Here is a 16,496-nt window from a genome sequence, read left to right on the forward strand (position 1 = left end):
CTGAACTGGCGACCCTAGCGCAGCGCGAGTTACCGAAGCCCCAAAGCTGCCTCCCGCATCCATCACCTGGCACTGCCAACCGGTCTCCCCATCAGCACACGTGCACCCGCCTCGGCCTGGCTTGCCTCTCCCGCGGCTGGGGAGCGGGAGGCGGCGCGGCTCGAGCGCGACCTGCTTACCTGGGCGGCAGCGGCGGCCACGCTGCCCGGGAGCACAGACGTGATTCCATCCGTCCCCAGCACCACGGTGCTCTGGCTCATATTCACCCAGCCTACGGCCGGGGTATTGTTCCGCTCCAGGGTGCCCTTGCCCACACTCACGTTCGCATCCCCCTCTGGGCCACGCAGGGCCGGAATCTTACAATGCAGCGCGTTGCCGGGCCCGGCGCCCCCTGAAGGAGGGGCGGCCTGCGCACCATGCGCCTCGCTCAAGTCCCGCAGAGCCGCCGAGGCCGCCTGCGCCCGCGGGCTACTGAATTTGCAATCCCCCACTCCCGACAGCTCGGCCTCGCAGGCTCCCGCGTCGGGGGAATGGAAAGTTTGGGCGCCGGTGGAAGCGGACCTGGGCACACGCGGCGGCGGCGCGGCAGTAGCCGCGGGAAGCTCCTGCTCCGGGCTCGTCCTGGGCGCGCACGGGCCATCGTGGTGACCCGGCGCCACTGCCGCCTCCAGGCTGTTGGCTGGTTGTTTATTCATTTCCTTGGAAGCACTGCAATCCTGCAAACACAATGTGAAGTTCGAGCGAAAAAGAAAAAAAAGTCACAGCAGCTTAAAAAATACCTATATCTACATACAGAGACGTTCACAACTGAAGTCCAGACACAATATGGAGGGAACAAATTGGAATCTGGATTTTTTTTTCTTCTCCAAGAAAACCTGTAATCAGTACTTCTCAATCCGTCTGTCTCGTCGATAACTAGATGACATAAAGAAGCTAATATTCTCCTCCCTAACAGAGGATGAACTCAGATGCAGAGATGTTTTTGGGAAGGGAAGAAGTGGAGGGTGGAAATAGCCCTACAGCTATGAGCTCCCGTCCTCTTTGGATTTCAGATCACGGCTGTAGGGTGCCCACGTCCCCATCACCATTGTAGAAAGATTCTTTAATTTTCCGCCCCATTTCCTTTGTCATTCAACAATGCACATTGCTTTTTTTCCCCCTTTATAAGCGATAGACAAGCTGCGGCCACAAAAGCTGATGCCCTGGCACCTGCGAGTGTTTGAGGCCAAATCGGTTGTACAAATTTTAGCGTTCCAAAACCTACCCCCACCCACCAGGTAGCAAAGGCTGGGACCAAAATAACAGTAACGACAACCTCACAAGAACAGTAATAAACCAGACTTAAAATATAAGGTAGTAACCGGGTTTATCTTACACAACCTACATTCATTTCCAGATTTCCAGATATGTAAAAGAACGGGCAAAGTTTTTCGGCCCTCCCCATCCCCCAGGAATTCATGACAGTCTCACATACTTCATGCCCCTACACTTGCTTGGGAACCAAAACTCTCGACTAATTTTAACTTGATTTCTCCCAATTGAGATTCAAATGAAAATAACTGCCAGCGGTGGTTTTTCCACCCGCTTTCTCCCTTCGCGCTCTTTCAGGGCTTCCCTTCGCGCTGTCTTTCAGGGCTTCCTAAATATTAGTATCAATAATTACTATTATAGTGCAAGAATAATCATATTACCTTCACACACCTCTCTCTCGTCTAATCTTTTCACAAATGCACATATTAGAACTCCTTAATTTAGAACACCAAATCCAAGTACCTCTGCTCCAGCCAGCATTCTTATCTCAATAGCCTCTAGGACCCACAGAGACGCTCTTCAGTACTGGCACCTGGCTTTTCAGCACCAAGGACAGTTCCCGGAATAGTGAGGTTGGAAGGCTCCTTCAACCTCTCAGGTCCACAGCCTCAGAAACCTATCTCCGACCCGACCCCAGGTGATGCTCACAAGTACAATGTACCTACGGCTGTGAGAACTGTCCTCCCTTCACCTTCCAGAATGCATAGAACACTTCAGAAAGAAATATCCAAAACGAATCGGCCCTTCCTACCCCTCGCAGCCCCCTCTCCTCTTACATGAACAAAAGCAAACACTCACCATGTCTGAAACGGGCAACAGATTGAACGGGTAGAGTGAAACCAGCTATTGACAAGACTGGGTTTGGCTCCAGCAAGAGCGGCGCTTCCTATATCTCCTTGGGAAAGGCCGAGTTTGCGTCAGTGCAAAGCAAGGTGCCCTTCGTTTGACATTTTCTTGATAATACAAGTTTGATAAATCATTACCCCCTTGGATTCGAGTTTTAAAGGGACAACAGCCCAAAGTACGCTGGCCAGTTGTTTCTCGGGCAGGAGGGGGCTGCGTGTTCAGCGTGACTCATGTGGGTCTGATTACTAAACCGAAGCCGGCGGGAGGGATGACAGAAGTTTGCCTCCTCCTAATTAAGGGAAACATGGGAGAGACACGTCCCACTGCACCCAAGCTGAGGCGCAGCCGCCAACAGAGCGGACTGGGCTGCCGAGGTGGGCGCAGGGGAAGGACTTAAATCATTGTCGTGTTTCAGTCTTTCTCTTCGACTAGATCCCGTTGCCGCCTCTCCAAATCTGCAGGCAGCGGATTCTGCAACATTATCCCGAAAGCGATCAAGGGTCTGGACGAAACGACACAGATCTGCAATGGCTGTACGGGTCCTGTGTTTATAAGGCTGAACCCACCTTGAGTGTATGCGGACTTCAGAGTCCCACTGTCCATCTTCCCAGTTAACCAGTGTTGGGGGAATCTTGGGTTTTCGCCTTAAAATTGAGGTCTAGTACCTGCATTTCTATTTTATCTTCATTAACACGAGAAATTCCTGAGTAAAATCAGGACTATTCTCATTATATTTTTAATCTCCTCTGAAAATATTATGGAGAAAAAAAAGGAAATTATTTTCAACACTAACATGGTTCTTAGGTCATTTTCAAAGTCAGATGAAATCCATTCTTTCTTCCGGTCGCTCTCAATGAAAATTCACCACAGCCAGGAAAGATTTGGACTTGGAAGGTCTTAGAGACCCTCCAAATCACGATCTCGGCAACCGGGCGTCAGGGACGGCCCTCTGGGATGCCACAAGAGGACATTCTACGGTATTGTAGCTGGGGTGAGGGAAGCCGTGGCGATACAAAGATGGACTTTCCAGTAGGTACAAAGCAATGGATATAATTATAAGAAAGGGGAAACACCTTTACAAAGAAGGAATGGCTTGGAGACTAGCAGGGGATCCGTGGCACAATGCTTCCCTCCTCTCCTTTCTGGCGGGTCTGCTTCGGGGAACTCCATGTTTCGGGGAAGGGGAGCTACGGAAAGCACTTTGCTCCTTCCCTAATGCCGGGCCCACTGCCTTAGGGGTCGGCGCCGTCGCACTTGACTGCGCCGTCCCCATGCGGCAGGAGGATAATGCCACGAAGGCTACCGGCGAGGCTGCGGCGGCAGATTGCAGTGGGCGCCCAAGGCACTACTGCCCCTCCCGCCTCTTTCCGAGCCGCCCGAGTGCACTCGGATGCCTCTGCTTACTGGCTCTGCCGCCTGGCCCCTCCGAGGGGGTCCACAGTCTGCATGGAGAGACCTTTCTTGAGAGCTTCAGGACGCTTTTAATCGTAGTTTTGATTTAACATTTACTAAGCTCTCAATATTGAACCATCATGCAAGGACTTTCCATGAATTATCCCATTTAGCCTTTATAAAAGCCTCTGAGAAACTCCCAGTTTGTAAGCTGGAGAAACTGAGGCTCAGAAAGTCACTTTCGAACCCTCGAGAATCTCCCAACCCTTCCCACCAGGCCCTCTCGGGCTGGTCGTGCTCTCCCAGGAGGCCCGCTCAGAGGGAAGCCCGGCGAGGTCGGGGAGTGGGGAGTAAGGAACATGGGGTGGGACTGTGGTGGGCTCTCACTGAAGGAGTCTCAGGAGAGCAGGTGGGGCCAGGAATCCCGGCCCTGCTGGGCGCTCGGAAACACCCTGGACTCTGGGAGCCACGGGGAAAGCCGAGGGGGCCTGCCGAACGCTGCTTCCGAAGCAGCTCCCAATTTCCAAGGAGCCAAATCAGGATGCGAGAACTGTAAAGGGCAAGCCTGAAGCACCTGACTTCCGCGCCCTGTGCTGTACCCCTAGGTCAGGCTAGGCCTCCCTTTTCGGGCCTTGGGCCGAATTCCAAGAGAGAGTCACGACTTCGATAGTCTCTGGCCACTTTTCAGAATTTGCATTTGAACCGCCCCCGCAAAGTGCCGCATGCCAACCGAGCGTGCAGCCCTCGCACCGACGAGTCGGGACGCACTGACGTCCGGGCTCTGGAGGGAGCGAGGAAAAGTGCGCAGAGGTGGCGGAGTACTGCTGTGCTCGCCGCCCCGCGCCCTGGCTCAGCTCCCGGGCCTGACTTTCCGCCGGCATGCCCTCCCCGGCCAAGTGCGCGCTCGGATTCCCGCGTGGGGCCCGACGAGCGTCAGGCCCTTCGGAGGCGGTTGACGAGCAGGCTCCGCGGGGTTGGCGGAGGCGCTGCTTTGGCTACCCCGCCCCCGCCACTTTCAGCCGCAAGATGCTACAGAGGGGGTGCCGCGTGGAGAGCCGAGGGACGGTGGGGAGCGGGGAGGCCTAGAGGGGTCGCCCTGAAGCCAAGGCGAGTGCGGAGTGGCGGGGACCAGCCTGGCAGCGGGGTACGGGTGCGAGGGCGGCGGTGAGCGTGCCGGGCGGGAGGGGGGGGAGGGGAGGAGCCAGGGGCGGCTGGTCGCGCTCTCGGGTGCGTGTCAGCGCTGGAGACGCGCGGAGAACGAAGCCGCAGTATTAAAAAAGAAGAAAAGGCTCAAGTCCTGCCGACGCGGGCCTCCACCCCGCCCTCCGCGGCCGCCTGTTCCGAGTGATAATCGGGCTCTGGGCACCGCCGCCGATCGGGCTGTAAATCCGCATCCATCACCGCGCAGCCATTCGGTCGGAATTAGCCAGTCACTATGGCCTTAATTACTTTGTCAAGGATGAAAAATAGTAATTGATTTTGCCCTCCATCACTCTGCCCCCCCCAGCCCTCAGTTAAGCAAATAAATAGCAATTTTTGAAAACCTGTGTCCACCGGACGTAATGGGGGGCGGGGCGGGGAGTCTGCTGAAAAGGAGGCCATCCTATGGCAGCCCTAACGCCAGTGTTTGTGCCAGGACACGGTGGGGTGGGGGTAAATTAGAACCCAGGCAGGAGAGGGCCTGGAGGGCAGCCTTTTGAACGCAAAAGGCCGCCCTCCTCCGCACTAGAGGGGGAGAGGAAACGGAGTTTTACAAGCCCTGGCTCTGGTGTTAGCCTGGCGCTTGCGGTGCCAGCTTCCTCTAGTCCTCAGGGCAGCAGGTGAGAAACAGCTGCCCAGCTAAGTTGACAGAAAGGCGAAGAAACTTGCCTGAAGTCAGCGGGCAGAGCCAGGATCTGAGCCCACGTCTGTGTTGACTCTGGTCCAGAGTATGTCTGTGTCCTGGTGATTTTGATGTGGGAGGCATGAACACCTAAAACTCCTCTAGATGATGGATGCGAGGGCTCAGTGTGGGCTTCAGGTGACATTGCCAAGGTAGTCAAGAAGCCATGAGGTATTTTTGTCTCACTTGTCTACTCCCGCCCAATTCCACCGCAGTGTTGTTCAGTGTTAAGAACGTGGGCTCTGCAGACAGACTACACCATTTCCTCACTCTGTGACCTTGGGGGGAAATTCTCAATGTATAAAATGAGGATAAGAATATGTATTAACCAACCTCAAGGGCTGTTTGACAATTAAATGAGAGTACACGTGTGAAGTACCTAAACTGAGGCCAGCTGCCTGGCGTGCTTTCAATAAGTGATTGTTATGATGCAGACTGCAAGAATTATCTGTCTGAAGCCCCTCAGATTTTAGCAGATAAAACAGTTCTTTCTCCCTGGTCCAGAAGATTTTCTGTGGGGAGACATGCACAAAATAGAAAGCCTTACAAAGTAGACAATCATTGTACAACATTTTCCCTCCTCATTCAGTGGTTTGGTCACACAATAATCAAGTATTTATCTTCACTAAAGGAAAATGGAGGGGGGAGAGTATAGTTCAAGCGGTAGAGTGCATGCTTAGCTTGCAGGAGGTCCTGGGTTCAATCCCCAGTATCTCCTCTAAAAATAAATAAACCAACCTAATTACTTCCTCCCACCCTCCAAGAAAAAAAACAAAAAGAAAGAAAATGGAGAGCATTTTGAAAAAGTGCTCAAACACAGAGGCCGCTGTGAGTGTGTCCTGTTTAGATCAAGGTAGATCTCAACATACACAGCAGGACCTTAGCGCTTCGTAATCAGCTTCATTGCCCAGGTCTCCTTTGGACCTCGGGTGTCAAGGAGGAACGAACTAATCAGGGCAAGCTTCCCTCACCGTAGCGTTTCAGAAGAGTCTACTTGGAAATCAGTGGTTCAGCTAAGCACCTAGTCTGTGTGCACAATGTAGATCCAAAATCCTGAGACTCAGACATGCAGGACGCTTGTTCCTGAGTCAGCAGTAGTGATGATTTTCACTTCACTGCAGCAAAACACAGGGCAGTGGGCGCAGGCGCAGAAGCAGAGAAATTTAAAACAAGCTGCAAAGGACATTCAAGGTCACCTCTAGTTCCACATGCATGCATTATCAGTGAGAAAACAGAGGTCCAGGGAGGAGAAATGAGTACTCAAGGTCACTTGCAAAATAAAGAAACGTCTCTTTTTTAAAAAGGAAAGAGATCCAGCAATCCCACTCTTAGAAATCCACCCCCAAGGAACAACAGCACACGGCAAGGACGTTTATTACAGCATATTTGATAAATGGATCCTGGGGAAAAAGTGTCCACATTAGAGCAATAGGATGTCCTAGCATGAACTGATTTTGTAGCCTTAAAAAGAATGGTTTAGAGCCATACACTTGGCTTGGACAGATTCTCATGAGGTAATAAATGAGAAAAGCAGATGCACTACAGTATGTATATTATCATCCCGTGTGTGTGTGTGTGTGTGTGTGTGTGTGTGTGTGTGTTCCAGTAAAACGTGGCAACACACACTGGGTAGCACCTAGGATTACTGGCGGGCAGCGTGAGCATTGATGTGAGTGGAGAGAAGAGGCAAGAGGGAAGCAAAAAATGGGAGAGGGAAAAGACTGTACTTAAAAAAATGGTTATAATTATCACACGTATAAATTTATGTAAAATGTGTATAAACAATTTTTAAAAGAATAAAAATCAGCACTAGGACCTACTCCTTTAATTAATGAGGATATTCACCAAATAGGCTACTTTCATTAGGAAGTATTAAAGCTACATCTATTTTACTGTCTTTCTCTAAAGAGTAGAACTCAGAAAAATGAATTCAGTTCATTAAGGATCCAAGCGACTGATATCTGGCTAGTCTTCCCTGCTAAAGTCCTGGTGTTCCTGTCTCCTAGCTCTGCTGGGCTGGAACCAGAGCCTAATCAAGGCCTTTAGAGGACATAGTTTTGGCAAATATAATGATGTTCTGCTCCCCCCATGCCCATCCTTGCAATGCTCAATAAACTATAAAATAATTCAAATGAAAACAGTACTAAAACTGAAATTTTCTGATTTCTACTTTTTTCATAATGACCACCTTGATGCTTTTCTGGTAAACAACACAGTCACTTCTTTCCTCTGCTCTCTTCTCTTCTCATTCTTTCAACAGCCCTGCTTTACATTGCCTGTGTTGGGTGTAACTATTTAGTGATTCCTTGCCAAGTTTAAGTCTTCTGGGTTTATCCATCTGTCCAAAGTTGAGGTAGACCAGCTTTGTCAGAGAGGTCAGGTTCCAAACATATTCATTATTGGAAACAGAAGATTTCTAATACATGGGGTACCAGAGAATTGATATTTTATGTCTACAGAGTTAGTTAGAAAGAGTCTCTCTCTCTTTTTTGTTCTTGAATGTCCCTGTTTCTCCTGGCCTTCTGTTGCTGTCCTAGTTAGTGGGGGAGAAATCTGAGTTCAATGTCATGAAAACCTAGCAGGAATTCCCACAAGTAGAGCAGAACAGATGTTGCGAAGCTTTACTGTATAGGCAGTTGACGGAGTTATCTCAGGGCTATTGAGTTGAATCTGAGTAAAATCCAGAAAGTGGGACCTTGAAAATTCAAGACCTGTTTACACCAGTGGGAGCTGCCAGGCAGCATAGATAGGTTTCTGGACCTCAAGATTTTGTCATTTGGTGGTGCCCTTGTACATTGGGTCTGGGGAGGCATGGATATTGGCACCAAATTTGGTACTGTTGGTTCTAGTAATCTGCAGCATTCCATATGGCATGAGACCACCTCAAATAGTGACCTGGGAGAGTCTAGCTCAGTCTACTGTCTTTGACAGACAACCCAGAGTTCATTTATCATGATGGCAGTTGTCTCCTGCGATGTCACCATTAGAGTTTAGAAATGATCCATGTTATCTTTTAAAATAATCTCTTAGGGTCTGCATTGTTTCCCAGTGCTTCTATGTTCTGTCTAAACATATTCCTGGGTGGGGGTAACATGATAGAGTGAAAATAGGGCTTTAGAATTAGACAAGTCAAGAGTTTGAATCCAAGTTCAGTCACTTACTAGCTGTGTGTTCTTGGGCAGTTACTTACCCTCTGAGCCTTCCTTTTCAGTAAAATCGGGTTTCTGTAGTGACTTAATGAGGTAAAGCGTATGAAAGCTTCCAGTACAGTGCTTGGCACAGAGTGAGAGCTCTTCCTACCTTGAGACAGGTTTTTGCAGGTTTGATTGACACTATGCTCCCAGAGATGAAACAAAATGACTCCTTCCTCTAGATCTTAATATTACTGGATTTGTTGCCCAAATTTTATCCTCCCTATCTTTCTCAGTGGGACACGAGCTTTTTCTGGTGTCCTTTTGTGTTTTGCTTTTTGTTTTCTGTCTTTCTTAAAAGTGCCAGGCACAGTCATGACTCTTATGTCTTTGCACTTGTAATATCCTTTGCCTGAAATTCTCTTCCCTCCAGCGTGAATTCCTAACTACACCCTTAGACTCATCGCCCAGAACGTATCTCCTCTCAGAGGCTTTTTATGAAGAGCTAGTATCTCCGTTTTCTCTGCTTCTCTAGCACGTGGTGTACTATATAGCTCCTTCCATGTGTCTTTTCTCCTATGAAGCCACTTGCCACATGTGGCTATGTACCTTTAAATTAATTAAAATTAAATGTAAAATTATATTCCTCAGTCATACTAACTACATTCTTAGTGCCCAAGAACTACTTGCATTGAATATTACCATCATTCTAGAACATTCTAGTAGACAGTGCAGTCCTAAATTGTGAAGCCTTCAGAACCTAGTTTCTTTCTTTCTTTTTTTTTCTTTCTTTCTTTCTACAATGTAAACTTCTTTTTTAGGGGGAGGTAATTAGGTTTATATGTTTATTTATCTACTTAATGGAGGTCGTGGGGATGAACCCAGCACCTCATGCATGCTAAGCATGTGCTCTACCACTGAGCTATACCCTCACCCCAAACTGTGAAGCCTTCAAAAGCAGGACAGCTTGATTTTTTAAAGCCTCTGTATTTTCACTTGTACTGACATACAGTAGGCCCTTAGTATTTTTGCATGAGTGAGTTAAAAATCACAAAATAGCCCCTTGATTTCTTATGTCACCTTACTACCCTCTGTAAATCATATTATTTTGTCTTTTTGTTTGTTTTCATTTTGGGGTTTTTTTTTGTGATTATAAAGATAATACATGCTCATTACAGAAAATTTGGAAAAGCCCAAAGAACATAAAAATATATATAGTCCCCATACCCCAAAATATATTCTATTAATATTTTGGTGTCAGGTCTTCCAGACTTCCATATGTATATAGTTTTTGTTTTTACAAAACTGAGATCATGCTGTTCATAGTCTTCTGTAATCTGCCTTTTTTCATTTATAACATATTGTTGATATAGCTCAGCCCCACTGCCACAAAATCTACTTTGTCATTTTTAATTGCTGCACAGATTTTCATGGGATGAATACATCACAATTTAACTAATAATTATTGTACACTTGAATTGTTTCCAATATCCATTATAAATACAACTGCATTATCTACCTCTGTATCTTTGCTCACATCTTTAATTTGGATTCTTCATGTAGATTCTTAAACATGGAATTACAGTTTAAAAGAATTGCACATTTTTGAGAATTGGAGCCATCTTATTTGGACTAGCTTTGTTTTTGTTTTTCTCATGTTTGCCTCAATACATAGACCTGGAGCTGTGCATCCAGATGTAACCCAGCTCTGAGCAGAGGGTGACAGTGCTCTGAGGTTTGTTTCCATCCCTCTCCCCAGTGATACCCAGTAATCTGTGAATACCTCTGGTTATTAAAAGAAAAAAAGCCAAGGGAACAAAAAGCCATAGTATGTTTCCATAAACATAAACCAGCTTTCTCTTTAGTATAAAGGAGATTTTTTAATGGAGAGAATACTACTTGGCAAATACAAATATTTGCAATTGTCAGTATGCACAAAATCCAAATTTTATAACTATTAGGACCAAACAAATAAGCCCATCTGTTTACACAGGGTATAATTAAACAGTTGTGAGAAATAATGCAAACATTGTTAAAATGTGCAGGATTTGTGACTGCTTCCTCTGCAGGGGAAATGCCTCATTCAGGGCTCGCTCTGGTTTCTGCAGATTACATGGATGATGACATGTTTTTCCAAGTCATTAACTTGGGCACAGCTTTGGGGCCAAATGAGAAGCAACATCCAAACCATTCTAAGAGTCTGGGTGATTGGTGGAGCTGACAAAGGAAACACCCTCTGTCATTCACCACTGTGGGAGCATTTGGGGAGTGTGAATGCCTGTGACGACTCATGGTTCAGTGATTCCATTGTTTCACGAAGGCCTGGTTTCACTGATACTAAGAGAAAAAGGTGAACTGTGCCCCGACATGGGTTATTCAGGTGACACTGTCACTGACATTTCCAATGTATTTTTTTTCCCTTTAGAAATTTATTCTGTTTTTTTGTATTAAAAAAAATTTTTTTGTATATTACATTATAGAAAAATACAAGCAAAAAGAACATATACATCGTCTCACCAGGACACTTGCTTACAAGGGAAAGAAACCCAACTCAAAAGTAGCTGGAGCTCCAGGTACCAAGTCATGGTACCTTGGTCAAGGTCAAAACGGAGCTGACCTCAAGGTGGGCTGGATCCTCTCTCTGAGTCTTGGACTCTGTTGGCCCATCTGTCACATGTTTTCACTCTCGTGTTGTAAAAGTCGTGCCACCAGAATTCCGGACCCCTGTACTCATGGATTACCATCCAAGGGGAAAGAGAGCTACATCTCTACCGTAGTTTGGGGAGTTTGGGGAAAGGACTCAAACAGGCCACACCCTGAGACAAGGTAGATTATTTGGGAGGGGGCCCAGGAAGCACAGGGGAAGAAGCCAGGAAAGTTAGACAGATGGAGGATGAGTCAGTAGAGGGTGAGTCGCCACTGTGGGCGACTGGAGTTCAGGCCCACTGGGTCCCTCTGAGAAACCATGTGGAACACAAGTCAGAATTCTCCCACCAGGGGACAGGGAAGCTAGGAGGTGATTTGTCCACAGACTCCCACTCCTGACTGGCTGAGGATTGTGCCTGAGGATGTTAGCCCCCAGCTCTTGCAAGGGCTCTGCCCTTGGGCTGAGCAGGTTTCTGAAGTATTGGAAAAAAGTCTCAGATAGAGGAACAGAGAGATGTGGGTGTCTGAGGGGGAAACTGTCAGTAGGCCAGGAATTGCCCAGCCCTTCTGCAGGTCAGCTCAGAGACAGCACAGGGTGGTGCGGACAGGGCATCAACAGCACTTCAGTTTGGTCCCACTCAGACCAGTCCCACAGGACGCTGACTAGTCCAGACGGGGTCCCTTTCTTAGGCAGCGTGCTGTGGGTGGAAGCCCGATCCAAACCAGGTGGAGGAGGGCAGAAATTTCCCAAAGGAAAGGTGGGATAGTCAATTAGACTTACCAGAGTAAGTGCAGGAGAGATGATGGACACCATCATCATCATCATCATCAAAGATAGTCACTTCTAAACTTCAACTCATTTACAGGGTTGTAACTATGTTTTGATAACTATCCTTCCAGATTACATCTATTGATGCATTTTTCCTTCCAAACTGGGAACTCACCATCTATGTATTTTATACTTTCATTTTTTCTTAACAGTATGCAATCACTTCAATATATAGTGAACACTTTACCTTACATGAATGTTACAGAAATACATAAAATATGTCAGTAAATATATTTTGAAACTTTTGTACTCAACAACTTGATTAAAAGTAGACTGGGGGAATGAATATTTGAAATCCCCGGTAGCCTCTCTGTCCAGAGAAAGAAGTTTTAGTGGTAGAACCGTGGGCATCAGAGGAAGCCATGTAATAAAGAATGCCAAGTTTTGAGTCATAGGGCTTGGGGTTTGAATTCTTTCTTTATTTTTTTAATATATTTCTTTTTTTTGAATATCCATTGTAAGCCAGGCGCTTTATTTGTATTTTGTCCAACTATTTTAATTTTTTAATTTTTATTATTTTGTATTTTTTATATTTGGGGGGGTAATTAAGTTTATTTACTTATTTATTTTTTAACGGTGGTACTGGGAATCGAACCCAGGACCTTGTGCATGCTAAGCATACACTCCAACACTAAGCTATACCCTCCCCTGCCTTGAATTCTAATTCTTATTACTAGGCATGTGACTTTGGTCTATTTATTTAATCTTACAAAACCTCATATCTTAACTTACACATAATAAATGCTAAACAAAATGGGAGCTAAACAGCTCCCATTACTGTCATCTGTAAAATGAGGACCATCACCCTTTTTACCAACAGCATGGTTTTAAGACCTGAATTAGGTCATGCAGGTAATATGCCCAGAAGAGAGCAGAAGACAGAGTAGGTGTTTAATTCACAATAGCTCTTGTTACTGTGGTCCCTTAACTTTATTTTAAGGTGGACTTCCCTGCCAGGCAAAGATGCTGGGCACCATGGTGATCAAAGGAGTGCCTTATGCCAAAGCTCAATGATTTTTACTTGGCCAACCACTCCTCTGAAATTCCACCAATTCAAAATTCATTTAGTATCACAGCCAAGTTTTTCTTTAATTTAACATACTCCTAGAATAACTAATTACACTTCTGCATCCTGGTGTAAACTTTATCACATGGCTTTCCTCCTTACAGCTAGCTGACACGGGCAGGATCCTTACACAGAAACCCGAGGCAGAGAGAGAAGGGATGGAGAGGCAGTGCTGTACCATAGCCTGTCTTGGTTGAGGTCCCCAACAGTGGAGAGATGTGTGTTGCCAGAAGAGAACATGATGTTTCTGGACCTCAGAGCTGTCAGAAGAGAGGAACCAGGAGGTATGAAGATGCCTGAGAAAGGTAAACTTTCTCCAGGGTTTTTCAACTACTTTCAACCACCACTTCCCTAGAATCACTACTAAGAAAGAATGAATTTGTTCCAGTTAGTTCGAACTGAGTTCCAGTTTCCCATCTTTTCCCATGGCTGTGGAAGGAAATGCTCTAAATTAGGTATCAGACACCTTGAGTCTAGCACCAGTGAATTGTGCAGCCTTGGATAAATTACTAGCTTGTCGGAGACTCACTTTCTGCAGTTTTTAAGGAGGTAATAAATCTTGCTGGGGCCTGATTCTCAAAGCTGAGGTGAAGGTCAAATAAGATAATGGAATGGAGAGAGGTAAGTAAATGGTAAAATACCATGCAATCAGAGGAATGTGACTATCTCCCATTCCACTGTTCACGGGCCCGAGGCCCACCGATCTGTGCTGAATCACACAGGTGTCCGTGTGTGTGTATGTGTGTGTGTGTGAGCGCGCATGCATGTGTCATGCAGGTAATATGCCCAGGAGAGAGCAGAGTAGGGTGTTTCTTAAAGAAAAGCTTAATTAAGGTCACTTATCTAAGGAATGGGCCATTGACAGGCCCAGAATGAGAAAAAGATGAGGCAATCTGTTGGCTGTATTCCCATGATTTGTTATCTTCTTTTTCCATAATAATTAAGTTTAGCTAGTCATGTGGCAACTCAATTAAAGATGACATATCCAAGCCTTCCTTACAGCTCCGTGAGCCCCTGTCACTAAATTCTGGCCAAATGGGACATAAGCAAATGATGTGTGACCTCCTCCTGCTAGTTAAGAGATGAGGAGATGTGGCCACCACTTTGGACCTATAAGGAAGAGCACAAGTTGCCTACTAACCTATTACCTCTAATCTCTCAACTAGGACATAAAGACAAACAAGTCTTATGTACATTAATTTGCTGACAATTGGGGCCTGTTTGTTACAGCAGCTCAGACTTTACCCTAACTAATGTACCAGGCATCCCATACAACATCTACATGCCCCGGCTGGGAGCAAGAGTCCTGTGTCAAATTGAGGCAGTGCCCATGCCACCGACTCAAGGATTCCTTGCCTCCTTGATTTACTGGAAGACCAATGAGCCATTTTTCTTGAAAGCTGTATCTGTCAGCCTGGCCTGCCAAGGTCATGCACAGGAGGCAAGCAGCGTCTGTCTCAGATTGAGGGCAGAGCATGAGTCCCACCACTACATTATTCTGTGCTGCTGTTGAGCTAGGTTCCCAGAGGCAGAGTGGAGTATATGCTCATTAGTCGCACCCCACCCATAGTGATAATAGGTCTTCGCATGACTGCTAGGATCTAGACACTGAGTTTGATACTTTATATCCTCAGCCTTAAGGTACGTGGTATTTTTCAGACCAAGAAGTAGTCTCAGAGAGGCTGAGGGAGTGCCCTGAGGCAACACAGAGCCTAGATGGTATCAAGGCAGATCTGACTCATTCTACAGCCTGTGCTTCCTCTACTATATGCACTGCTTCAATGAAGCAGCCCACCTCCAAATGGTTTCACGTTGCTGAGCAAAGCTGGCACCTGCCTACTGAGATGAGAACCCAAGGGCCTGGAAGCCCCTTTCCATGACCATTCACTATCTGCTGCTCACCTTCTGGGCTTCCACCCTTTAAGAGGGTTTTAATCTTTGTGAGCACGTGTACCTGTGCATGCACGAGTGTGTGTGCTGGATACTTGCGACAGCTGATTAAAGCTCTGGAAACACCCACACTGTTATGGGTTGAATTGTGTCCCCCACTCCCACCCCCCCCCAAATAAAAACATGTTGGGAAACTAATACACAACTAAATATATGCATTTACTCACAGAATTTTACACACAAATTCTGGGAATTCATAATTCACCCCAGAACCTCCATAGGTCCCAATTAAATGACGTTTGCAAAGTTCTATTTCCTGAAAGCCTTCCAATGCTGGGAATAACGAAAATACTAATAATAAAAAAAAGCATTTAGGCCCCACCTGGATAATTCAAGATAATCTCACTATCTCAAAATTCTTCATCATATCCGCAAAGTCTCTCTCTCTCATCATATGATAATGTTAATAGTGTCCAGGGATGGGGATATGGATATATTTGGCAGGGGGCATATTTCAGCCTACTGTTATCTGTCCTCTGGGCCCCTAAGAGTCACATCTGTCCCACAGGCTAAATACATTCACCGCATCCCTACATTCCCCCAAATTTCAACCCATTTGAGCATCAATTCATCCAAAACTCTCATCGAAATATAAGCAGTTCGAAAGTCCCAAATCTCATCATTTTAATCCTCTAAATCAAGTAAGGGTGAGACTCTGTAGGACACATCCTAGGCCAAAATTCCTCTCCATCTGTGTACTTATGAAATTAGAAAACAAGTTATCTGTTTCCAAAATACAGTGGTGGGCAGTTACAGACATTCCCATTCCAAATGGAAGAAAATGGAAGGAATAAGAAGTCACCTTGCAAAACTGCAAAACCCAACAGAGCAAATTCCACTAGGTTTCAAGGCCTGGGAGTGATTCTCTGTGGCTGGGGGCTCTGCTCTGACTTGAGGAGGTGCTATCAGTATGTTCACTTTACAGATAAGAAATAGGAGGTAAAGCAACGTGCAGAAGATCATACAGCCAGTGAGAGGCGGACGAGGGTGGTGTTCCCAGCAGTCTGACTGCAGGGCCTACCTCCACAGAGGTTCTCTGGGCTTCCAGAGAGTCCCAGAAAGGTATGAGACTATGGTTACCATAAGGGAAAGGACAGGGGAGGGATAAATTAAGAGTTTGGGATTAATATATACACATTACTATATATAAAAGAGATAAACAAGGATCTACTGTATAGCTGAACTATATTCCATTTCTTATAATAACCTATAATGAAAAAGAATCTGAAAAGAAAAAATATATATGTATGTATATGTGTAACTGAATCGCTTTGCTGTACACCTGAAACTAACATTGTAAATCAACTATACTTCAATAAAAAGTAAAATAAAAAAGAAACATACGGGGGATTTGGTTGTTGTTGCCAATTTAAAATACCTGCCTAATTACATAGTCTTTAAAAATACTTCTAGGGCAAGTGACACACATGTGCCAGGTGTCCT

General features: G+C 46.1%; 1 protein-coding gene across 1 annotated transcript in view; it reads right to left on the bottom strand.

Annotated features, from left to right (window-relative positions):
• Positions 1 to 709, bottom strand: part of SLC6A5 (solute carrier family 6 member 5) — a 48,645-nt gene extending 47,936 nt beyond the window's left edge. Inside the window, exon 1 of the mRNA XM_010987480.3 lies at positions 180 to 709. Within this exon, the coding sequence (XP_010985782.3) occupies positions 180 to 695 (516 nt within the window). The 5' untranslated portion in view covers positions 696 to 709. The remainder of the gene's footprint in view (positions 1 to 179) is intronic.
• Positions 710 to 16,496: the final 15,787 nt, after the last annotated feature.

This window comes from Camelus dromedarius, chromosome 12 (assembly GCF_036321535.1).
Source record: "Camelus dromedarius isolate mCamDro1 chromosome 12, mCamDro1.pat, whole genome shotgun sequence".
In the NCBI taxonomy this organism is placed as follows: domain Eukaryota; kingdom Metazoa; phylum Chordata; class Mammalia; order Artiodactyla; family Camelidae; genus Camelus; species Camelus dromedarius.